This window comes from Phalaenopsis equestris, unplaced genomic scaffold, assembly GCF_001263595.1.
Source record: "Phalaenopsis equestris unplaced genomic scaffold, ASM126359v1 Scaffold000421, whole genome shotgun sequence".
Classification (NCBI taxonomy): Eukaryota; Viridiplantae; Streptophyta; class Magnoliopsida; order Asparagales; family Orchidaceae; genus Phalaenopsis; species Phalaenopsis equestris.
In genome coordinates this window covers 66,399-93,132 of record NW_018164862.1, presented here as the reverse complement: position 1 = coordinate 93,132, position 26,734 = coordinate 66,399, and the positions used below count along the sequence as shown (strand labels likewise).

The window sequence follows — 26,734 nt, the reverse complement described above, 5'->3', positions numbered from 1 at the left end:
AGGGAAAGATGCAAGTATAAAAACATACGAACGCTTTCTTTTATGTGTTTCCTCTGACTCAGTAAAGAAACCAGCAGCTCCATAAAGCTTTTGCATCTGCATCAGCATGGAAAAAAAAAATATGAAATTTTCCATTCCACTGAAATGTAACCATAAAATGCAATAAGGAATTGTTGCATTTTATTTGATCAAAATAAATAAACACCATTAGAGGATTAGCCTCTCTGTAATGTGACATGAGTGCATGCATCAACCAGTCATATAATCTTGCATTGAGGGATTCACATGCACCATGCACACCTTTATTTTTAATCGAAGTAGGAATAAAATAGTCAGAAGGGAGAATGAAAGTTTGGAGATCCTTTTCTGTGTTCAGTTTTTACATAGAGAACATAAATATGACTTCTATATTTCTGTAAGAAAATATTGAAGTGATATACTCGGTACGTTTAACAAAAGCAATTTAAAAAGCATAGAAAAGAAAAGAATTAGCAAATGAACCTCCTACAAATTGCAATGGTTACTTGATATGACACGGGGTTTTCCTCCAAAAGTTGAACCAGTTTGAGCCGAACCGGTTCGGTTCAGTTGAAAGAAGGGGCTCCCCAAACATTTTCGTTTCCTCCTATCTATCTCCTATTTAAATGTGTGTTCTCTGTCTAGGTTTTCAACTTAGGCAATTTCCTGAATTTGTGAGGACAGCCGTGGGACTGTGTCCGTTGGTTAGGGTGGTGCTCCGGCTGTATCCCTCTCCCCCGTGGTGATTTATCTTCTCCGACTTCCACCTCCATCTCCCCTCATCGCCGTCTGCTGGAACTCCCTGCTTTCCCACCCTTCAAGCGCCCAACACCCAAGTTTCCATCGCAGCCAGCCGATCCCTCCCCCCACACGAAACCCAGCTCACCCGCATATCTACACCAGATCTTCCCCCTGATTCCAACGCGTGCAGCCCTCCCATCTTCCCCTCAAACCCACAGCTGTCCTTCCAAAAACCTGCAGCCCACCAGCCCACCTCCCCCCTCCCAGACCTACAGCTGACCTTCCAATCACCCGCATACCTGCCCAGATCTCCCTTGATTCCAACGACTGCAGACTTTCCATCCTCCCCAAAACCTACAGCTGCCCTTCCAAGAAGCTACAGCCCACGTTTCCCCCCCTTCCAGACGTACAGCTGTGTTTCCAACTCCAGCAGCCCACTTGCCCAGCTTCCCAACACCCCAGTTGTCATTCCAATACCTGCAGTCCACCTTCCAAGCCTCCTAAAAACCTACAGCTGTCCGTCCAACACCTGCAGCCCACTTTCCCAGCCTCCCAACACCAATTGCTGTCCTTCCAAAACCTGCAGCCTCACTTTCCCCAACCTTCCTAAACTTGCAATTGCACCTCACCACCACCCCCCCCAGCCCCACCCCCACGCACAAGCCGCTACCTCCCCTCCTCGCCATTGCAAGATTGGGACTTGTCCTGCCTTTCTTTCCTTTTTCTGTTGTGAGTTGTTATGACTCGTCGTTGTAATCAATTTTAATTTCAATAATAATATTTGTGTTCCTTTTTGTGGTTTAGGATTTTCTCCTCCAGTAGCAGGATATCTTTGCATAAATTATTCAGCTTAATAGATTATCACGATTATAACTTCATATGCAAATAACAAATGATTGTGTAATCAACAGCAAAAAATTAAGTGAGTTGCAAACCCATTTCATCTTGCTGAAATAATGCGAGAGTTTTAGATGATAAAGGCTAACATGTTTAGAAAGAAAGCACAAAAAAATGTCTATGTATTATGGAGTTACGCAAAAAAGGATCAAATTTTGGCCAGAAATATCAACGGTTAAACCCATTCAAACGTATGGGCCAACCACTTGATAATTTTACACCAACAAATTTTCAATTATCAATGTGGAGTAACCCAAGGCTTCCACAAATCTTAATAATTTCTCACTCACATAAGGGCATTCTACACCATCCCTCAGTCCTAAAAAAAATTATCAGCACTATCAAGTACCAAACCATAAGAATCCACTCAACTCCATGGTGGCGTTGTGGGAGTCACCCGCTCTTCAATGCTTGACCATGGTAGAAGGCAGCCAAGATGCATAGGATTTACAAACTACAAGAATCACTCCATCCTAGTCAAATCATTGACTCTAATAATACTTATTGCAAAGTGAAACAATAGCATGTCAAGGAAAGACCAGATCCAAACAGTAATGGTTTAACCCATTTTTAAAAGTTGAAGTTTTGGGCTAGACTGAGTCACTCAATATTTCTACACTAACATAGATCCAAACCAAAAAAATATATATTACAAGCTAGATGGAAAATTATTCAACAAACTGATAGCATGGCTTTATCTCTACAATAGAGATTGACCAAATAGTTAAAGAAATACAATAAGGCAGTTCCCCTAGTTAGCCACATGACTGTTCTTATCATACATAACAATGAACATTCTATCTTTAGGTCCCAAAAGTGCCCAAAAACTTCACTGAAGTTCAATAAAGATACATTAGTATTTCATTCACCAGTAAAATTGATGCAGTAGAATATTGGAAGGAGGAAAAAACGATGATAAACTCTTATAGAAGGTATGGCATACAAGACTCGTGAAGTAGGCACGCCAAAAAGTGTTTCAAACATAATCCATGAATTTCAACAAATCACTCCTCTGAGACTTGAGCCCAAAAATAGTAAAACGACACATGATAATTATGTCACAGATCTAAACAGCTTAGCCTCTACGGGAATTGAAGTTAATGCACAAAGGCAAACAATTACTAATTGATTCTAAGATAGCCCAATAAGCTTCAGCAAACTAATCATCTGGCCAAGATTGCCAGCTAAATATATGAAGACAATTAACAAGCATTGTTTCTGCTCTTTAATTCACAGGTCAGATTATCAATTCTCTTACAACAATTCAATGCATTGCAACCATGCATTATCTTATAACTAGAACAAAAAGAATAATAGTATCAAATTTAATCTGAAAGGCAACATTCAAAACCGAAATCGTTAATCCTCATCATTTTCCATATGGAATAAAGCAATTCAATGCTCATTCTGAAAGCAAGCATGAATATAACAACATGATCAGAAACGTTATTACCACCCAATTATACTAACCAGAACCAGCGTCCAAGTCAACGAAAAGTTCAAATAGAACGTGAATACAAATTAAGACAATAAAATAAAATAGATCGATGCAAAAGGATACAGATAGAAAATATACTGCAAAATAACTCACCCCCCCACCCAGCCACACAAGGTACTGAACAACAGCTGCACCATCCCGGATATGCGCCTTTCTTAAACCATCCAACTCAAATTGATTCTTCAATAAGATGACAGTGATTTGTTACCTCATCAATGAAGCTTAATAACAATAGTTCAGGCCTTTGGCTTTAAAAATTCATACATGATTGCTTCAAAAATGCATACATGAGGAAGAAGAGAAATGTAAATTTGCCAAATCTATAAATCAAATCAGACTATAAGACTAGAAGTAGCTTGCAAAACAAGTGATAAGACAATATAGGAAGGGAAATATAAACTGAGTGATAAACAATAATGATAATAATAAACTGAACAATGCACAAAATAGATATTATGGGACAACAAACATAAAATAACCCTTTTTACCAATGGATTAAAAGAACAATAACATTCATATAGATTGGATATAAAGGAGAGTTTGAAGACATAATTTGTCTCCTCAAATAATGACAGATTCAACAGATGAGAAGTAATTGAAGCTTCCCAGAAAGCATCCGCCTGCTTAGCAAAGTCACCGATTGTGTGAGGCAGCTAACAACACTTGTAAAGATGTGAAAAGGAATCTCACTTTGAAAGTATCAATCCTCGCCATTGCAAGATTGGGACTTGTCCTGCCTTTCTTTCCTTTTTCTGTTGTGAGTTGTTATGACTCGTCGTTGTAATCAATTTTAATTTCAATAATAATATTTGTGTTCCTTTTTGTGGTTTAGGATTTTCTCCTCCAGTAGCAGGATATCTTTGCATAAATTATTCAGCTTAATAGATTATCACGATTATAACTTCATATGCAAATAACAAATGATTGTGTAATCAACAGCAAAAAATTAAGTGAGTTGCAAACCCATTTCATCTTGCTGAAATAATGCGAGAGTTTTAGATGATAAAGGCTAACATGTTTAGAAAGAAAGCACAAAAAAATGTCTATGTATTATGGAGTTACGCAAAAAAGGATCAAATTTTGGCCAGAAATATCAACGGTTAAACCCATTCAAACGTATGGGCCAACCACTTGATAATTTTACACCAACAAATTTTCAATTATCAATGTGGAGTAACCCAAGGCTTCCACAAATCTTAATAATTTCTCACTCACATAAGGGCATTCTACACCATCCCTCAGTCCTAAAAAAAATTATCAGCACTATCAAGTACCAAACCATAAGAATCCACTCAACTCCATGGTGGCGTTGTGGGAGTCACCCGCTCTTCAATGCTTGACCATGGTAGAAGGCAGCCAAGATGCATAGGATTTACAAACTACAAGAATCACTCCATCCTAGTCAAATCATTGACTCTAATAATACTTATTGCAAAGTGAAACAATAGCATGTCAAGGAAAGACCAGATCCAAACAGTAATGGTTTAACCCATTTTTAAAAGTTGAAGTTTTGGGCTAGACTGAGTCACTCAATATTTCTACACTAACATAGATCCAAACCAAAAAAATATATATTACAAGCTAGATGGAAAATTATTCAACAAACTGATAGCATGGCTTTATCTCTACAATAGAGATTGACCAAATAGTTAAAGAAATACAATAAGGCAGTTCCCCTAGTTAGCCACATGACTGTTCTTATCATACATAACAATGAACATTCTATCTTTAGGTCCCAAAAGTGCCCAAAAACTTCACTGAAGTTCAATAAAGATACATTAGTATTTCATTCACCAGTAAAATTGATGCAGTAGAATATTGGAAGGAGGAAAAAACGATGATAAACTCTTATAGAAGGTATGGCATACAAGACTCGTGAAGTAGGCACGCCAAAAAGTGTTTCAAACATAATCCATGAATTTCAACAAATCACTCCTCTGAGACTTGAGCCCAAAAATAGTAAAACGACACATGATAATTATGTCACAGATCTAAACAGCTTAGCCTCTACGGGAATTGAAGTTAATGCACAAAGGCAAACAATTACTAATTGATTCTAAGATAGCCCAATAAGCTTCAGCAAACTAATCATCTGGCCAAGATTGCCAGCTAAATATATGAAGACAATTAACAAGCATTGTTTCTGCTCTTTAATTCACAGGTCAGATTATCAATTCTCTTACAACAATTCAATGCATTGCAACCATGCATTATCTTATAACTAGAACAAAAAGAATAATAGTATCAAATTTAATCTGAAAGGCAACATTCAAAACCGAAATCGTTAATCCTCATCATTTTCCATATGGAATAAAGCAATTCAATGCTCATTCTGAAAGCAAGCATGAATATAACAACATGATCAGAAACGTTATTACCACCCAATTATACTAACCAGAACCAGCGTCCAAGTCAACGAAAAGTTCAAATAGAACGTGAATACAAATTAAGACAATAAAATAAAATAGATCGATGCAAAAGGATACAGATAGAAAATATACTGCAAAATAACTCACCTCACCATCCAGCCACACAAGGTACTGAACAACAGCTGCACCATCCCGGATATGCGCCTTTCTTAAACCATCCAACTCAAATTGATTCTTCAATAAGATGACAGTGATTTGTTACCTCATCAATGAAGCTTAATAACAATAGTTCAGGCCTTTGGCTTTAAAAATTCATACATGATTGCTTCAAAAATGCATACATGAGGAAGAAGAGAAATGTAAATTTGCCAAATCTATAAATCAAATCAGACTATAAGACTAGAAGTAGCTTGCAAAACAAGTGATAAGACAATATAGGAAGGGAAATATAAACTGAGTGATAAACAATAATGATAATAATAAACTGAACAATGCACAAAATAGATATTATGGGACAACAAACATAAAATAACCCTTTTTACCAATGGATTAAAAGAACAATAACATTCATATAGATTGGATATAAAGGAGAGTTTGAAGACATAATTTGTCTCCTCAAATAATGACAGATTCAACAGATGAGAAGTAATTGAAGCTTCCCAGAAAGCATCCGCCTGCTTAGCAAAGTCACCGATTGTGTGAGGCAGCTAACAACACTTGTAAAGATGTGAAAAGGAATCTCACTTTGAAAGTATCAACTATCTAAAATTTCTTGGAAGAGGGATGATAGTTTCAATAATAAATTGAAAGAAATTTTCATAAAACATCTACTTGCCAAAAAAGTATTCCTTACACTAAATATTTTCCATATTATGGAAACTATGCACAAGGTTTCTAACAAGATAAGATCAATAACATGCTAATTGAGATTTCTAAAATCACTTCTTCAATGATTTGGGCCCAAATACAGTAATAGTAGCAAGTAAATTTTACAGCAGTAAATCATAATTACACACCATCAATAAATTTCCATCATCCAGCACAAATCTAGAGGTAAGACATGAATCTCGAGGTAATTTTTGAAGTAATAAACATTCATACTTCAATTAAAAATCATCCAAAAATCTGCTTTCAACAAACTTACAGTTAAACTAACCGGCTAGACGAGACAGACCCAATGACACCAAAGTTGATTCAATGCGAGTCAAATCAAGCTTGGATCTAGCTGTTAAGCTATTTTTTGAAGTTTTCAGTGTCTAAATGGAAGGTCAAATGAGTTTCAAATATTACAAGACGATCCAACTAGTCTGAAATCTCTCAATTCTAACATCATTAAAGCACTCAAATTTCCACAGAACGTAGTCCAATAGAGAAAAACTCTCTGGGTCGTCCAATGGAATGGGTTGAATTTCTTCCTTATTTGTAAGAAGGCCTCTCACAGACTCTATAAATAAATCCCTACAATCATCTTGAAAGGGGACTTAGACCTGAGCCTAAAGAAGGACTGGAAGAAAGAGCAAAATTATGTCACGCATCGTGGAATCACTACATACACTGCGAAGTGAGAGAGCACCTAAAGGTAGTGTAACAACGCCACCATGAAGAAGGTGAAACAACGCATCACAAAGACGATGCAACAACACAACACGAAGGAAGCGTAATTATGCTCCCCTCAAAGAAGATGCAGCAACACACCCCAAAGATAATGGAACGTACTCTAAAAGCGGTGCAATAACGCATCTCAAAAAAGGTGCATGAAAGTGTCCCACAAAAGATGTAATAGTGTCACCCCAAAGACAATGCAACAATACAACCCGAAGATGGTGCAGCAATACACCCTAACTATGGTACGACAACGTACCCTAAAGATGGTGCAACATTACGCTTCGAAAATGAAGTAATAACGCACCTCGAGTACAGTGTAACTCCCCACCACGACCTATGTGATCAACTGTGGCCTACGTGGCTCACAGCTCAGGTAACTCCCAACTCAATCTTTTTGGCCTACAAATGTTATTGCAACCCCCAAATCTAGCCTTCGTGGCCTACGGTCATCATCATAGGTCACCACTACGGCCCATGTGATCGATTATGACCTACGAAGCTCACAACTCATGCAGCTCCCAACTCCAATCTCTGCGACCTACAAACATTATTGCATCCCCCAACTTTAGTCTCTACAAACGTTATTACGAGACACCACTACAGCTTGCATGGTCTACAATCCGTGCAGCTCCTGACACCAACCTCTGCGACCTACGATCGTCATCGCAGCTCACCACTATGGCATGTGATCAACTATAGCCTACGTGGCTTACAGCTCATGCAGTTCCCAACTCCAGTCTCTGCAACCTATGGACATTATTACAGCCAAATCCAGCTTCTGCGACCTACGGACGTTTTCACAGCTCGTGTAGCTCCCAACTCCGACCTCTACAACCTACGGACGTTGGATCATAAAAATGCATGAGCAGAAGAAGATATCCCAAAGATTGCAAATTCTTCGTAATGAAAGGATGCCTCTATGAGGTGAAATCTTAATCCAGCATCATGACATGCAAGATAAAATTAAAAAGACCGTAAAATCTCTTCCAATGTTAGACACACAGCATGCCAAAAATAAACTATAAAAACCTTCCATCTCTCAAATTCATACAACTCTTATAAAGAAAAGTCCCAGAGATAATTTCATCAGTGGATGAAGTGACTAATACCAAGAACAGCAAAAGCAGAAATATCATGCACTTTCTCCTAAAATAAATTTGATCTTGTCATAAAATTTTGAGCACATAACTCAAAGAAAAATGTGATCTTCTACCAAAAGGTTATCAAGTAAAAGATCCTGCATTTGAAGTTGAGGATTTTTAAGCTCGGAATGAGCTTTAAAATGATCAAAGAATTTTAAGTCCAAAAAATGGCAAGAAAAGCAATATGTGAGAATATTTTTAAATTCAACATTCTACCAATATCCCGAAAATGAGGACGCAATCCAAACCTCCATATGGAAAAGTAGTAGCATCCATTTCCTTAAAAGATGTGCATTTTGCATTTTAGTAGCCAAGGGGAATAATGTAGAATAGTTAATACAATGCAGATGAAGTAACAAAAATGAAATCCAAATTAAAGTAACAAAAGGCTCCATAAAACAATCAAAATAACGGGACCATACTAACATGTATATAGAGAGCCCATTAATAAAATTGGAACCCTTTGAAAATAGTTTGATATAATCTATTTTAAAGTAAGCCTTATGATGAAATGTTGAGGACCAATGAATCCAGCAAAATAATCACCAAACAGGACAAAATAAAACATGAATTTTCAAAACAAGACCATGGAAGCGCAACTATCACACTCCAACTGCACCCCCCTAACCCTTTAGGGTCAGCTGAGGTGCGACAGAGGATGGCAATTTTTTCAGACCAACTCTCACAAGCACTCATCCTAACTTTTATAATCAGTACTCAGTGGGTGATGAATTAGTCTAACTGGATCGTCACAACATACGTGATAGACTGCATTTCAAATACATACTCATAAGCATAGAAATCATATCATCAAAATATGAAAATTATACAGAGTTGTTAAATCTAGTATGATAAAAAATATACATACCCAAAATGTATGTATAAGGATCCCAAAACTATCGTGTAAAATCTATACAAAGACAAACCTAACTACTCGCCCCAGTGCTCGTGCCCCTACCAGGAAGGCAATAATTAAGAATGAGCAATAACGAGCTCAGAGAAATGATCATGGATAACATAAAATTTCATACATAAAAAAAATATGCATGCTCCTAGGAAACTGTACATGTCTACACATAAATCATAACATGCTAGCATAGTAAAAAACATGAAAAGGAAACATGTACATGTAGTATAAAAATCAACTGTAGTGTAACATGCAGGTCGTAAACAGAAAATCATTAATAAAAGCATATTCATAATAGAGGTCATATCATAATAATGTCACTTCTTTAATATATAAGGTCCAACTATTTCTATGTCTTTCATCATGAGTCATCACTCTGCCCCAAATGTCATAAATACTATCGATAAATGTTGGGTTTCCCCCAGCATAGCAATTATCGACAACCTCTCTGATACCCAGGATCTCTAACATTCTGTCACCACCTAATTCCAACGGTTCTCAGAGTATCGTCCCCGTATAAATATCGAGTTGGGAATGCTACCTCCCTACATAATGTGCTTGCAAGAACTCCTGTAATAATCTACCCCTAACATTTTTTGTGAAATTTAAATCATCATTATTGTATCAAGCATATAAGACAAAACATGTATCATAGGCATGAAGCATAATAAATGAATACTTGCAGGCAATTAATATCATAAGCTTAATCACATGTATCATACCATAGCATATGTAAAGAGAAGTAAACACGTACTAATACATTCAATTGTCGATATCCATTTACGATATGCAAAAATTCTAAATACATTTGTGTCAAAAAAGAAATTATATGAAACATATAGAAGAGCATTTTTCTTAAATTAGCCCAATATTATTTGACTTGGCACGACGGAGCAGCCCTACGACGGGTGTCCACACACTCGTCTCGTGCTCGCTGCCTCGTATAAACAAACTGAGACTCGTAGACAACATAGGGTTTCATAAATTTTGGTTCAAAACATGAATTAACTCAACACATGGATTCATTTCCAATACAAACCTCAAAAAGGATTTTCGGCATAAATTTGCTTTTCCGAAAACACCAAATTTCTCTCTAACACTTCCAAACGTCTTAATATTCACCTTCCCCTCGGTGATTTTATGTTAAAAGCCATACGAAAGCATTCAAATCACTTTCAACGCTTCCAACAAGAGTTCAGCGCCTCTGACGATTACAGAAAATGAGAAAAGCACGGAAAATGAGGCTAATGTCAAAACAAAAGTGAGAGGAAGGAAATGAATAATTAGAATAGCAAGAGAGAGGGATTCGTACCCTAAGATTTCACCCCAAAAGCCTGGATCGTAAGTTGCGGCAACCTTTCGTGATACTCGGTTCGTCTATTCGCGCCGCTGCACTGTAGAAAGGGTTGCGGTTTTGCTATAGGGACCAAATAAAGCTCCTTCGTAGGAGGGATGCGATTGAGAGAATCGAGTGAGGGAGAGTGGAAGGAGCTCGTCTGCCCTATTCGACCGAACGAATGGAAATAAAAGGCATGAGAGGTTGGATGGCTACAGTATAAGAGGATTAAGGGAAGGGCTAATTAAAATAATTAAAATTTAATCAAGTTAATAAAACATATAACTTCTAACTTTTATATTTCCCAAACCATTCATAATTTACATGTAATGCTTTATAACAAATTGTTCAATTTCATGCATAGAATTTTATAAAATTACTTGAGCACATTTTGAAAGGTGTGAAATTCAAGGTACTTTTAAAATTTGTCGATCTTAATTGATTTCTCAAAAATTGGGCATTACAACACCCATAGAAAATTTGTTGATAAGTGAAGAGCCTATCAAGTGTAGAAATATCCTTACTTGAAAGTAGCCCTATTAGCAAAAGTTATAATGAACAGAAAGAGCATTGACTCCACTAGAAGGTGTCAACAATAACAAACAAAGAATCCCGACAAGAACCTCCACACATGCCTCACATGAGATAGAAGTCCAAGCAAAGCACCCCAAGTGAACCTAGCACAAATGAAATCGCACAAATCCCTATAAGCAGAATAAGCGGCGACAAAGAGCACATGTGCCCATAGTAGGCGATGCAAGCGACAACAAGTGACATGCAAGGAAGGCAAATCCACAATGGACCAAAATGGATGAAGGAAAAACTGAAGACCTCTTCTTGTGTGGTGGTTGTACTCACAAAACCGCAATAGATGAAACCGCGAGAGTTGAAAGAAGCTACAGTAAGCGATGTGTAAGGACTCCAAAGAGAGATGATTCTTGGAGAAGTCAATAGCTACCAAAATAATAAAATAATCCCAAAAATACGATAAATAAATTTCAATTTTCTTCTCCAATTAGCATACTTATGAAAGTAGAACTGGTATTTATTGTCACCCACAGGATACAATTACCCTTTGACTTCGAATGCCGTTAGATTTCTTCTACTTTCAACTTCTTGTGAAACCAAGACCTACAGGAATCTTATTCTTCAAGCTACTCTAATGGGAAACAAAGAACAAAATTCAGCCTAACATGCAATGTTATCATTTTTAGCTAAAATCATCTGTTTTCATCACCAGAAAGAATTTGAATATTTATTTTCCACAACTTAAACCTTCTTCTCAACAGCCTAAGTTTTGTAACCAAGCCTTTAACACCATTACCAGTAATATGTAATTTTTCCACCGAGAAAATATCGTTACTTTGATAAGACATAAGACTTAGCCATACAATTTCATTTTGATTTAAGGAGTTAGTTATACATTAATGGGTAAAACCTTAATTCAAAAATAGGGAGAGGAGAATCTGTCCAAATTAGTAAAAATACCATTCTCCCTGTCATTGGACCAAGCTTAACGCCTTTACCAAAGAGAAAGGTAAATAAAATTGAAGGTTTAAAGATTCGGTATTAATATACTTCTCTGGCAGAGGTACCATATGAGAAATTTGTAATCATACTTCCCTCGCCAGCCAATGTTCAACTGTGAAGAAGTATAGGCTCCATCAGCCAATCAATGAAGTTTATATAATTGCACTCGGAGCAATTTCATTCAAAAGATTTGAAGTATCCAAAGTACAAAAATTTTCTTCAAATTATGAATTCTGACTAAGTTTTACCCTGCAACTATTGAACATAATATATGAAATGGGTTTGATTCTTCATAGAAAAAGAATGATATTCCAATAGTATGCCCAAATTAATGATTAATTCAGACTAGCATAATTTACTTCGTTAAAACTGAAATCATGTCAAACACACCTTAAGAGCTTTTGCGAGGGCCAAAGGTGATTGCTGCATAAGAACTTGATCTGAGTTCAAATTTGCATACAAGGCCAGACAGCAAGAAGCCGGGTCAATCCATATCAGTTGCTTTTTTCCTTTAGTCTCGTTTTCAATTTTTCCCGAGTTAACAAAATTTTCTGCATTTTCAAGTGCATCAATGTCAAAGTCCCGACCCTTAGCAGCAGAAGAACTCATTAGTTTCCCGGATGCCAGCAAGCTTACATCTGCGTCAACAATGCTGTATTCCCGAACTTCTATGCCATTTTCAGACAAAGCGTCAAGTACCTACATCCAATGATTTACATACAAAAAATTTGCACATTCATGAATTTTAAAGAAAGACGGGAACAAGGGAACTCTCATTTCATGCATGGTAGCAGATGAAATGAGCAGAAAGACCTCATAAAATCCTTTGGCATCGCTTGAAACTAAAATAAAATCAACATATAACTTAGCACATGAAACTTTTCGTTTCCCATTTTTTCCCTAAAACAAAGTACCATTTACAGCAGATCTTAGCAACAAACAGAACAGCTCGTGACTAAAATCTATGATTTTGGGGTGGATGAGGGTAACAGATTTACAATCAAAGCCAGGAAAAGCACAAGTTTTTAAGATGAAACGGTTCAGAGTCACCGTGAAGAAATGAAATTTTAAAAATAATTTGATCCACAGATTAGATTGTTATCATGTGTAAGGTTAGCATTAATCTTCAGTATTGGCATCTAATTACCCTCAATAAATCATAAAACACAGAATTGCATAATAAAGAAATATAACACCAAAGATTTTCTTGATTTGGATGTACACTCACTTCATCACCATCATTCCATTCTTGCCCACTTGCACTTGAGAAATTCAATAAAAGTGATGTATTATTTAAAATTTTAAATTTTAGGGGTGGTCTAGTTGAGTGAATTTGTGGTGTACTATAATTTTTTTGCATGAATTTGAGAAAATTTTGTCGAGTACGAAGAATTACAAATACAGTGTAGAGTGTGAATGAATGAAGTTTACACCGTAGTTCATTTTGAATGAATTTAGAATTTGATCTGTTTGGCTGAATTTTGAATTTCACCATTCAAATAAAATACTATAGGCAAGACCCCCCCCCCACTCCCCTACTTTGGCCCGCCGTTGCCCACCACTAGCTATTTACAGACCCTCCACTGCCTTTGGACAAAAAATATATTCTGAAATGCATTGTTTTCCATCTACTTCAAACCAAACAAAAAAAAATATAAAGTCCTACATTTATTTTATAGTGAACCAAACCACTCGAAAGTATTTCAAATACATTGTAATCATAGTGCTATGCAAATCTTTTATATTGCAACTTATTTTCACCAAACCAAAAAACCCCCTTAAACTCACTTGAAATCATTTATATTATAGAAGTTTTGGCAACGTAAGTTTTATGTAAACATTTTGACTTGGGGGCTGAAATTAGCGGTCGACCGCAATACGGGTGCTTCAATCGCCAGGCCAAAAGACTAGTGAAGTCTCCCAGGAACTGTAGACGGCGGGATCGCGATTCTCACGTGATGTCCCGTGATCCTTCACAAACCAGAGGAAGAGGGGGGGTGGGGGTGGCGATGCCTGCAGGAATTGCGAGAAGGGTTTTTCTGGATTGTTCTCGTATTCTCACCCTTTTCTTTTGTGTTGAAGGTTCATGGGAGTATAAATTGTTGGTCTTGTGTGTGTAGGAGTGAGTATTGTTCGTGTTTATTCTCAGATTCCTGTGTGGAGTTATTTTCCCCTTTGTGGGTTGCATCCAAGGAGGTTGTGTTGCTTCAGTTGTATCCTCTCTAAAGTGGTGATTGTATCCTCCCTTTTTACCTTCCCCAAACATTCTCCTCCCCACTCCTCAATCGCCGAACTCTCCCTCCATCACCCAAACACCCAGCAAATCCCCCTTCTTGTAGGCTATTACTGTTGTCCCGCCTCCCTAACTCTTTTCAGCTTCTCCCAACCACCACACTACCACTGTCAACCACCTACAACTCATCCCACTTACTGTCCATATAGTTCCACACCTTCCCTTCGCTACCACCCACCTCCCTAACTGTTGTCACTCTCTCAATCATCTCTATCCCTCTAGCCGACCTCCACCACCTATTGGGATACATTTAAGAGTGTTTGCTTGTGTCGTTTTACATTTTTTTGTTATTTTCATTTAAGTCATGTTGTAACCCTATTTTAATATTCTTGAAAGTTTGTTTTTAAGTTTCACTGTTTTCCTACTAGTTTTGGTATCATTTGGTATCAAAACTAGTCCAACCCTAGTCACATTCTAGGATTTTCTCGGATCTGCCCATACCCAAGCCACCTTCACCAAATTTTTCTTGCTGATGTCCAACCCTGGCCATGCCACCGCGAAGAGGTACACTGGACTTGACCTGGGAAGAGATTTAACGAGAAAATTGTCGTCTACAATGGAGAATTGCAGAGCCAGATGACAGAGGACAAAGAAGAGGTTACTTTCGACAGTGATCGACAAAATCAAAGAGAAGACAGGGAAGAGGAGACGAATCTATTCTGCGGGGAAGATCACTGTGACGAGGAATATTGACCACGCGATTTTGGTATCTAATATCAAAGAAGGCCAAGAGAAGAGGCCCCTTATGGAGGTCAGCGAAACTTTGGTATCAAGATGAACCTCCCAAAATTTAAAGGTGGTATGAATCCCGATGAGCTTATTAACTGGCTACAATCATTTGAACTGATTTTCAAATATAAAAATATACCATAGGACAAACATGTCAAGTTAGTTGTCATTAAACTAAAGAAAAATGTCTTCCTATGGTGGGAAAATCTACAAAAGCAGAGGAGAAGAGAAGACGGTGAGAAGATAACTAAGTAGGAAAAGAAGAAGAAGTCAATGCAGAAAAAGTACCTCCCACCCCACTATCGCTAAGATATGTTTCTGAAACTCCACAACTTGCAGCAAATGAACTTTCATTTAAGAAGTTCACAGCCCAATTCAATCACTTGCAGCTTAAATGCGAGTTGACGGAGCAAGAAGAACATACGATAACCAGATACCTCGAGAGTCTGAAACCTGTCATCAGCAATGTGGTACAATTGCAGTTATACTGAACACTAGGGGATGTCCAAACATTAGCATTGAAAGTTGAAAGACAATAAAAGCAAAGCGGGCAACAAACACTTTTGAGGCAACCACCTTCAGACAAGCAGCCACCTAGAGTCACCACGACCGACAATGGCACCCCAAGAGAGACTAGCCAGCCCAAAAACAAAAATAACAGTCTAAATCAGAGCGAGAAGCAAGAGAAAGGTAGCGCCTCCAACACTGTAGCAGTCCGGAAATGTTTCAGACGTCACAGTTACTGTCACATAGTCTCCAACTGTTTTACGAGTAAAGTAGTCTCACTTATTGATCAGGACGCTGTGGAAGAGATTAACAATGAGGAGAAAGCTGAAGAACAGGATGAGTATCAGCCTCCCCTAGATGAAGAGAAGGTGCTCATGATTCGACGAATCCTGCAGACTGAGAGTACTAGGGATTCACAGTGGTTTTGCCACAATATACTCTACACCCCCTGCACAATGAACGGAAAAGTATCCAGTCTAATCATCGACAACAACAACAGCAAGAATGTGGCATCGACATAGATAGTATAGAGATTAGGGCTTGCGATGCAGAAGCATTCCTAGCCATATTCACTAATGTGGCTGAAGAAGGAGACTCGGGGCAGCAGCGCCAAAGATGCTTAGTACAGTTTTCGATCAGATGGCAACTACAAAAACATGTGTGGTGTGAAGTGATTCCCTTAGATGTCTGCCACCTTTTGTTGGGACGACCAAGACAGTTTGATCGAAGGACTCAACATGGCGGATATAGAAACACGTATTCTTTCACCAAGAACGGGAAGCGCATCATCCTCTTTCCTTCGATGGAGCTTGAGTTCACAGAATCCCTTATCAGCAAAGCAGCGTTAGTGGGACCAATATTAGTAATGACACCAGACAAGAGTACCGAGACACCTGCCTCAGATACAGGAAGGATACGGCTGAGGTTATGTCCGGTCGACGTCATACCAACACTCTCAATGCACTCCCATTTGAACTGATCATGGGTTACTTTTAGAAGATTCAGCAGTGTAAGCGTGGTCCACAACCTCAAGAGGACAGATAGATATGGACATTGGCTCGAAAATTGAGGAAGACCCTCAAATACCTCGGGTGACAATGTAGTCGTCAGTGGGATCCAAGGTGGATGACAACAAAACTAAAGCTTCGATCTATGAAGTCGAAGCTCCTCCAATCCAAAAAGACAGACGCAGGTGCTGAAATCAGCGCCCGAGTAAAGGTGCTAAATGTGCCCCAATACGGGGCACTTCGATCCTGCACGCCAGAAGACCTGCAAAGTCTCGTGAAAACTGTAGGCGAGGAGGAATCGCGATTCTCACGAGATGTCCCATGATCCTTCGCGAACCAGGGGGCGATGCCTGCATGAATTTCAAGAAGGGTTTTTCTGTATCCTTCTCGCTTTCCCATAATTTTCTTTAGTGTAAAAGTTTTTTTGGGAGTCTATACATTACTAGTCTTGTGTATGTGGGAGTCAATAGTGTTTGTATTTATTCTCAGATTCCTGTGCAAAGTTCTTTTCCCCTTTGTGGGTTGTATCCGAGGAGGTGGTGGTGCTTCGATGGTCCTCTCTGAGATAGTGATTGTATCCTCCCTTTTACCTTCCCCAAACCTTCTTCTTCCAACTCCACAACCGCCAAACTCTCCCTCCGTCACCCCAACACCCAACCATTCTCCCTTCCTAAAGGTTATTATTGTTGTCCCGCCTCCCTAACCCCTTTCAGCTTCTCCCAACCTCCACACTACCGTTGTCGACCACCTAGAACCCTTCCCACTTGTTGTCCATACAGTTTTGCATCTTCCCTTCACCACCACCCGCCTCCCGTGGTTGCCGTCATCCCTCCCAATCATCCCTATCCCTCTAGCCAACCTCTACCACTCATTGGGATACATTTAGGAGTGTTTGCTTGTGTTGTTTTGTGTTGTTATTTCCGTTCAGTTATTTCCGTTCAAGTCATGTTGAAGTCATGTTGTAACCCTATTTTAATATTAATGAAAGTTTATTTTTGTGTTTTCATTATTTTTACTACTAGTTCCGGTATCACATTCACTCCCTCTAACTTGAAATCCTAATTCCTACCGTGCATATAAGCAATCAATATTGGATTAGCTCCAAAGTATAATCAGACAAAGCTCTTAAAACAAAATCTTTTGTGTCAATATCAGCAAGACATTTAGTGCCAAGGGTTAGTTTTTAGCACCAAATTATTCCCATGTCTTAGATAAGAGCTCAACTTCCACATATGCAGCCAACTCTTCCATTCATGGAGTACAAACCCATGGAGCCAAGTGCCAACACTATCAATTTCATGAGAAGTGTGTTAAGAAAAATGTAGAATTCAGTAAAAAAAATAATCCTATTGATGAATGATTCAACTTGTAGAGCAAGCATGTTTAAAGCATACTAAAAAAAATCCATTTAATCATAAAATGATGAATAAGATCCAAAGGGCAAATTTAAATTCAATATAATAGAAACCAAAAAATAGTCAAGGATGGAGAAAAATATAAAATGGCAACAGAACTCGGATTTAAAATTTTATGCCAGAAAAACAAGCCTGGTGCATGAAATGAAATATTAACTGACAGAGAAAACTGACCTCAGAAGACACCTTCCTCTCGTCCACATAAAAGAAAGCCAAGTCAGTCGTTACTATAGCATATGCATGAACAACTGGATTGAAGGATACATCATTTCCACGAATATTATAAAGCCAAGCAACCTCCATATTTTATAACGTTAAGCCAACATGCAAAACAATTTAAGGACAACTATATTAGTAAATTATAAGTGGAATGAAACATGCGTGAAGAGACTTTTAAAAATAGTACATAAACCACCCCAAACAAAAGATCTGAAAGAATCAATCAGATACCTCATCAAGTGCGGTGACTAAAATTCCACGAGCTTTCTCCTGAACAAGTTTTCCCCTAAGATCTTTCAGCTTATCAGCTACAGTACAGCCAGTAAATTTGAATGGTTGTAAGTTTACAGGTCGAATTCGAGTTGCAGGTCTATCTATCCAAATTTTGTCAACCAAGTTTACAGAAAGTTGAATTAGTTTTTGCCTATTTCTTGAGAATGCTTGCATCCATCTTTGGGCAGTATCTACAGATACACACCATGGATCAATTCCCACAGCAGCCTCACTCTGAAGGTTCTGCTATGACGAGAAGTAAAAAATATTGTTTAAATAAATATTGATGATAAAAGGTGGGTGGGAATTCTAATTAAATGATTTGCAACTATAACAAATAGAATAAAGATGAAAAAAAAAAAGCAAACACAGCCCCAAATAATTTATCTAAATAGGAACTAACAAGAACAGTGCTCTATAACAAAACCATTGGCAAATGTCACGCACACACACACACCCAAAAAGAGATAGAAAGAAAAGAGAGGGGGTTGGGGGGCATTACATCGGCTATCCAATTTTCCACAGCAGGATCTTCTCCAATGCGCATAAGTTTCCACCGATTACTCAGCTGTCGTGCAGCTTGCAAGAAGTACCTTCCATCAGTCCACAAAAATGCCTCATTCATCGTTACAAGAGCCAAACCTGAAATAATAATAATAATAAATAACAAAGTGCAAAGCATGGCACGTCAGAGATGCTTTTTTTTTTTTTGTTATTTACAGAATCTCTAATGATATTTATATAAATAATGAGTTTTCGTGTCCATGGGAAATCTCATTTTCCCTTTCATTTTTTAATCGATATATGCTGATCAATGAGCTCTTAAAACAACAATCAAGATATTTTACCTTAATTTCTCCCATGATAAATGTAATATATAAGCAAGTGAAACGGAAAAGATAAGACAGGATATAGTTAATTTTTACTCGTGCTATTGAATGCTTATGATCTTATATATTATCAATCAGTATGTTTTTCTTTTCAACTCCTGTGAGTTACTGTAATTTAAAAGAATGACAATCAAGTGTGTTGTTGATAACTCATAAATGTTTATATTAATAAATATTTTCAGGGCGTGAATATGAGAACTAGTGAGGCAACAAAGAGAATCTGTATATTAAAGGTGTGGTGTACAAGCGAATAACTCTTATATTAAAATTGCTTTTCAATTAGTTTAAATCTTATACTTTAATAGCTCTTTTGATTTATTGGAAGTTATCATAATTAAAAAAAAATTTGAATAGATATTTTTTTACAGTAGTTCATGTAAGTAAATAAAACTTGAATTTTCGTTATATCATCTATTCGTGTATTAATAATACAAAAGTATCAAAGCCAAATCATAACAAAAAGTGCGACCAAGGTAAAAAAAATTAAAATTGAGTTATATATGAATCATATAAAAAACCATTATGATAATTAACGGAAAATCTTCATAAGAATTTAGAATGCTTGGGTTAGAGTGCACATTAACTCAAATTAAGTAATATTATCTTATTTGTCTCAGGCATAAAGAAGCACGATAGGATGAGAAAGACTAACAATATCGTGGAAGAGATAATATCGCTAGCATTACTGTGAACACTAACACTCTAACCCAGATAAAAACAGTAATGATGCAATTGATCCAAGTCTAAAATCTAGGTTCAATGCAAGTTAAAAAACCATTGCAATGCACAAATATCTAAAGCTATTTCAGAACATACAATCATCGTTATTCACTAGACTTGAAGGAGTTATGAGATCAAGATGAGGGTGTCTGCATAGGTCTGGGGTGAGAAGGGTTTGGGAAGAGGAATGCTGGGAGGATCGTGTGAGAAATAGTGAAAAGAAGAGATGGAATATGCATGAGGGCTAGCGAAACAAGAGAGGACATCAATCAATTTTGTTAGAGACAATGAACATTTTTTCTTCTTATTTGACCAAAACGATAAAAGTTAAGGAAGCTTAGTGCAGTTGATGGATGGGTGGGTACAAGAAAGCAACATGATTTGTGGGGGCATGTAAGTTCGACGGGATTTAGAGAGTATGAGAATTTTTATTATAATATATATATATATATATATAGAGAGAGAGAGAGAGAGAGAGAGAGGGAGGGAGAGAGAGGGACGCACACACACATACATGCATTCATATATTATTTTTAAAGAATAAAGTAAAATTGAAATGTGAATCGATGCTTTCGTGTAATTCATCATCCCTCATGTGTGAATAAACTAATATTTTGCTTGTGTAATAATCCATGCATTATGAGTGTCCTTTCTTGACAATTTTAACATTTTGAATATGTCAGCATAATTTGTTTTGCAAAATGGGTGAAGTTTGTGTGCTTTCTTGATAAATTTCTATCTTTTTGTCATACAATGTGAATATTCATTTTAAGCAATTTTGATGTTTTAGACTCATCATATCCTCGATTTGTGTGATATTTCAACCATTTTCCATTATTTTCATTGAGTTTAATCGAGCTAGGTCTTCAAATAGGTATGGACAACATGTAATAGCTCCACATCATACCTACTAGACAAAAGTTGCTTTCTAACCACAAACTCTTAATCCAAATGTAAATCCTGATGGTTAAAAAATAAAAACCATAGTGCCACATTTTACGGAATTAAATTATCATACGAATTCCATAGTATGTAAATTATTTGCCAACGGTTTGTTGAAGTTAAGCATACTTTTACGTGTTATGTTTCTCATTGAGAATGAAAACATACTATTGTAATTCAATTTATTAATTTTCTAAGAACCGGGAAGATGAGAATAGACAAAAGCATGAAGGTTCTATGGTCACTTGTTAGCACCAATTTTTAATGATTATTGTTTTTCTAAACTATGGTTGTAAAACTTATTAACTTGTGATTGATCACAGTTGCATTCAAAACCTTAAACCCCCAAGATTAGAAAACAATTTGGTCAACCAAATTCTTATATATAGTCTTTTTGGCCCAAGAATTCAACATAACCTTGGTCAAGCAACCAGCTACATCGTTCATGAGGTGTAGACGGGCCTCCCCAACCCACCCCGAGTTGAAGGATTGTTACTCTTTTGAATTGGATTTTTCCATTGCTAAATGCCTTGAAATCCCAAAACAATAAAAACCACTAATCAAATTATAATTGCATAATCAATAAAATTTGTATTGCTTCAATACACATGCACAAATAACTCAACAGCATTTCATACTAAACCATGACTCTCAATCTTACTCGAAACAAACCATTATACATGAGACGCGATACTGATTTACACTAGAAATACACAACTCCCATTAAGGGAGAAGCCTTCGAATTGAATAACTACATAAAATGATCTCTTTTCTAAGTGCAAAATCACTATGAAGTAGATACATTCTACTATCGTATGATAAATAGAGGAGCTATTAGAACTCAAATGATAAAAAGGTGGGCTTTTTCAGCACAAAGAATTCCAACATCCGAATCTCAAAGTAAAATTTTTTAATTAAATTTGTTCAAGAATAATTCTTACACCCTACTAATAATAAGATATGCATGATTAAAATAGATAAGACAACAGAAAAGGAGAGAGAAAGTTTAAAGACAATTACTATAGTTCAAGGCTTTGAATAGTGTAGGCCTTAGATGTCTTGGCATGCTCTCTTGCTTACAGAATTTTGGGTGCTACATGTAATAATTAGACAAGAAGATTAAATAAAAAAAATATGATAGTACTATTATGCATTCGTAGACACAGTAATCGAGATCCTAGTAAGTACTCGTAGCTGGCAACCTCGAAGAGTGCATCGGAGGCTTCAATTGTTAAATAGATGAAGTCACAAAGGAATAAATTCGGTCACTTGGTCGAACTGATGGGATTATCTAGGTTCTATTGCAATTTTGAAGAGTGACTTCTTAGGTTTGGGCAGGTGACTTTCAAGTTGGGGCAAATGCTTCTAAGCCAGAAGAGTCCCTCTACGTTGAGCAAATCTTTCTGAGCTGGGCGAGTCTTCATGAGCATGAAGAGTCCCGCAAAATAGGGGAACTCACCTAAACTGGGTAGATTTCCATGAACTAGTTAAGTCTCTTGTATTCTAAAAATGCACATTTTAGGGGGCTATTTGGCAACAAGATTTAACTAAATCCTGCAAACAACCAAAATGATAGCTTTAACTTTTATAGGATCATAAGTTCCATTTCTTTGCCTTAAATCATAAATTTAATAATCCTAGCATTTGTCTGAATTTAACTTGAATCCACAAGTCTCGCAAACACCAATTTTTCTTCGATGTCCATGCTCCAGTTGATGCCTTCTCTAGTTGCTCGCGTCATTGTCTTCTCAAACGAGCACCCGCAACAACTTTCAGGTATCTTTATAATCAAGGGTAAGTTTTCAAATTTTGGGGAATAAAAGTTTAAGGAAAGTTGTTATTAATAATAAGAAGATAATTAATCAAATTACATCGATAAATTAAAGCTTTAAATTAATCTTGATGATTAATCTTAATTAAAAAGACATTAATTTATAGAAATAAATATTATTTATTATTAAATGTGATCAAATAGAATTTATTATATTAACTTTCATAAATTAATAACTATTAATTAATTAATCTAATACCGGAGTTAACCTAAACGATGACCGAACAACAAATTTTATTATTGAATTTAAAAAAGTTACAAAGACGAATCCTCAACATAAAACAACGCAAACATGCAAACAGTAAGAGACGAAGACACTGCAAAGTAACAAAAAAAAAAACACAAAACACATAAACGACTCTCTAGAGGAGAGCGGCAGGCCCTTAAAGGGAGGAAGGAAGTTGTGACACTGTTAGAAGATGGCTGGTAGCTGGTGGCTGTGGCGTTGGATGGTGTAGGAGTGATGGAGGTCTGCTGTGAGGAGGCTGGCAGCAAGTAGTTGTGGCATAGAGAGGAGTAGGAACTGTGGCGGTGGACTGGACAATAGTAGGAACAAGTGTCTAGAGGTTGGACAATAGACGGAAGAGGTGACAGTGAACTGGATAGCAACAAGAAGAGCAGATGGTAGAACGGACAGAAGCATGAACATGTCTCTGGGGCTGGACAGACAGAACAGTAGCCGGAACAGGCCCTGTAGGGGCTGGCAGCAGCAAGAATAGGCCTGGAAGGGTTAACAGCAGCAAAGACATGTCCTGAAGGGCTTCACGCGGCAAAGACGAGCCCTAAATAGGCTAGTGACCTCAGGAAGGGATGGAATGAGTGTAGATAAACACTACCCCCAACGACTTATAGTTGGAGCACTTTCTCGTCATCTGATACAACCCTTGGAATGAAGAAATGTCTTAGAAATGACAAACTAAAATCAAAGACAACCAAGTTATCACGATCCAGCTCGAGATTTAGAATTAAATAAGACGAGAACAAACAGTCTGACAGTTTTTTTTATTGCAATCAATAATAACAAATTTTTTAGACATTTAATTCATGCTTAAAATCACATCAAATTCCACCAAAAATAATAAGTTGGGCGTAAAATAACTTCCCGCCAATCATAAGCTTAACCTCATATGATTGATTAATTTCCAAAAAAGCATCATTTGACATTCTAACTAATAATATCACAGGTATAGAAATAATATTCAATCACATCATTTTAACTAGTTTCTCAGCTAAAATAGAGTGATGCTCCTTAATCAAACAATAGTCTTATCGGCCTATTCTGAAGAAATATGATATCTATCATTAAAATTATTGCATTGAATATTTAGAGCCGACATGCATGAATTCTATGATGAGTGCACTGGGTTAAAATTATCATGAGTAAAAAATATCTCTGATGAAATATGGGAAGACCTTAGCTTCCCACTACGAAAGTGTATAAACTATGGGTTGAACAATTTGTTGAGTTTGTCCTGCATTTGGTACTGATAATGAAGATTCAACTGCCCTCGATTTGTCAAAGCTCCTCTGGGGTAGTGCAATACTGCCCCTAAAATCAGTCAAAGCCCTCTGACCTAATCCGAGGCAGTTCTTCGTCATATGTCATGGCTGGTGACACCCAAACAAAGTATGGAATCCGGACAGACATTCCTACATGTGAGACTTTCCACAATTGTCATATTTCTTAGCTTCAAATTGAGTTTCAACACTGCTAGAACTAGCATTCTTAGCACTTGCATCAACTGACCGGAAGGATTGTCTGTTGTGAGAACTGTAAGAAAACTTGAATCCCTCTAAGTTTCTTCTTTTTTTAATATCCCTCCTCTTATGAATAGCTTCTAGATCCAACTCAATGCCCCTGACTCTCTCCACCAACAGAGAATAATCATCCTAATGGTTCTTTTAAATCATGATCCAACCTAGTTTCCAAGTCTCCCTCTAATGCAAGCAAATCAGCATATATATAATAGATAATAGTAGATAGACATAGAAGGTAATAGTAAAGAAAATGAAAGAAATAGGAAGGCATAGAAAGGGAAAGAAATAAAAATAGGGAAGGAGGAGAAATGGGAAAGGAATAGGAGTAGGAAAGGAAATGGGGGGCAGATTTGGAAAGGGAGGATCCTCTCCCTTTGGGTGGCAAGTCCCTTGGGCCGAGAGACTGCTTAGCTGGACCGCGGTACTGTAGGAACTATAGTACTACATCCACAGTAAGCTCCCGCATCATAATCTCAACTAATTATAATTTAATTAACAAAGATAAAATTGTAAAATATGTTATTAATTAAAATTATTAACAAGAAACCAAACAGATTAAAACATATATGTTTTAATCAAGCAATTAGATTAATCTTAATAATTAATATTTGATACTTATACAATTTATAAACTTAAATGATGGCTATTTTTTCTTTTTGATTTAATTTGTCATTATATTAGTTAACATTTAATTAGCCTAATATATCACTAATTAATTATTAGTTAAGATAAAATATAAATTAAATATGATTTAATTAATCTATTAAGAATGATATAAGCAAAATAAATACAATGAAATATCTCATTCGCATGAATGCCAAGTCCTGAAATAAATAGCCAAACATTTATTTGGACTTAACTGAATTGAATACGCATCATATCAACCGGTTTTCAGAATTTAACTCAATTAGGCTTCAATAAATCCATATTAACAAAATTTACCGACTCCTACCTAGGCAAACAGGCAATAAGTGTGCAAAACCAAGTAGAAACTGATGAAACCAGAGTTTAAGAAAAAGAAGAAATCCTCACCTGCGCTCCCAGTAAATCCAGTAATAAATTGGCGCCTCTTATCCCTATCCGATACATACTCACTCTGTAGCATCAAATAGATCAAATAATTCCACTGATATTATAATCAAATAAATCAAACAATAAGCCCTAGATGACCTGATGGTTGTCCTCCGACGGGACGACAAGAGCATCCAGAGGAGGGGAGTGAGATGCCATCAGCGATCGCAGATCATCGAGGGGTTCCGACGCCATTAGGATTCAGAAAAACGGAAAACGATTCAGGACGATTCAGGGTCGAGAGAGAGAGAGAGAGAGCCGAAGAGAACGAAACGTATGGTATCCTCCCCGTTTTATTGAGAACACAGCGGTGACTGGTATTACATTGAAAGACTGCGGAAACGTCATTCGTAACCCTGGTCCCGGAACGACGACCATCGGGATACAATAAGTACACGTGGCATTTCTTTCTGATTCGGTCTCGCCGATGATTATTCTGTGTGATAGAAAATTTATAGTTAAAAAAATTAAGAAGAATGCACAGAGCCCGTAATTCCAAAGTATTTACATTTCTCACATCAAAATTTTTATTTTAACATTTATAATATTTTAGTAAAGAATCAAAATAGTCCTTAATTATTTACAAGTGACAGTTTTAATCCTGTTGAAACCTAAATTTTTCTTTGCGAACACGCCGCGAGATTGTAACCAGATGAAGGAGAAAGGGGGAACGAGGAAGGAGAGAGAGTGTGGAATAAGTACATAAGTCTAGAATTCCCCTTAAGGATACCCGTGAGGGAGAAATGTTTTATTCGTATTTTTATCTCCAATTTATAGAGAAGTGTTTTGTATAATTATAGAAAATTTGGAGAAATTATGCAAATCGCTCTTAATACAATCAAAATAAGTAGAATTCCCCTTAAGGATATCCGTGAGGGCGTGAGGGAGAGATGCTTTATTCGTATTTTTGTCTCCAACTTATAGAGAAGTGTTTTGTATAATTATAGAAAAGATGGAGAAATTATGCAAATCGCTCTTAATACAATCAATATTTGAATTCATCGTATGGATTTCATACCGTATTTGTATTACAATT

The 26,734-nt window shown here is 36.9% G+C and overlaps 1 protein-coding gene across 1 annotated transcript in view; it reads right to left on the bottom strand.

The window, feature by feature from the left end:
- The window catches only part of LOC110027244 (probable Xaa-Pro aminopeptidase P), a 72,108-nt gene extending 46,004 nt beyond the window's left edge, over positions 1–26,104 (bottom strand). The window contains exons 1-8 of the mRNA XM_020728590.1: positions 25,798–26,104; positions 25,660–25,723; positions 18,989–19,128; positions 18,445–18,729; positions 18,169–18,291; positions 12,434–12,742; positions 5,671–5,757; positions 29–96 (exon numbers count right to left, since the gene is read on the bottom strand). Of these exons, the coding sequence (XP_020584249.1) occupies positions 29–96; positions 5,671–5,757; positions 12,434–12,742; positions 18,169–18,291; positions 18,445–18,729; positions 18,989–19,128; positions 25,660–25,723; positions 25,798–25,893 (1,172 nt within the window). The 5' untranslated portion in view covers positions 25,894–26,104. The remainder of the gene's footprint in view (positions 1–28; positions 97–5,670; positions 5,758–12,433; positions 12,743–18,168; positions 18,292–18,444; positions 18,730–18,988; positions 19,129–25,659; positions 25,724–25,797) is intronic.
- Positions 26,105–26,734: the final 630 nt, after the last annotated feature.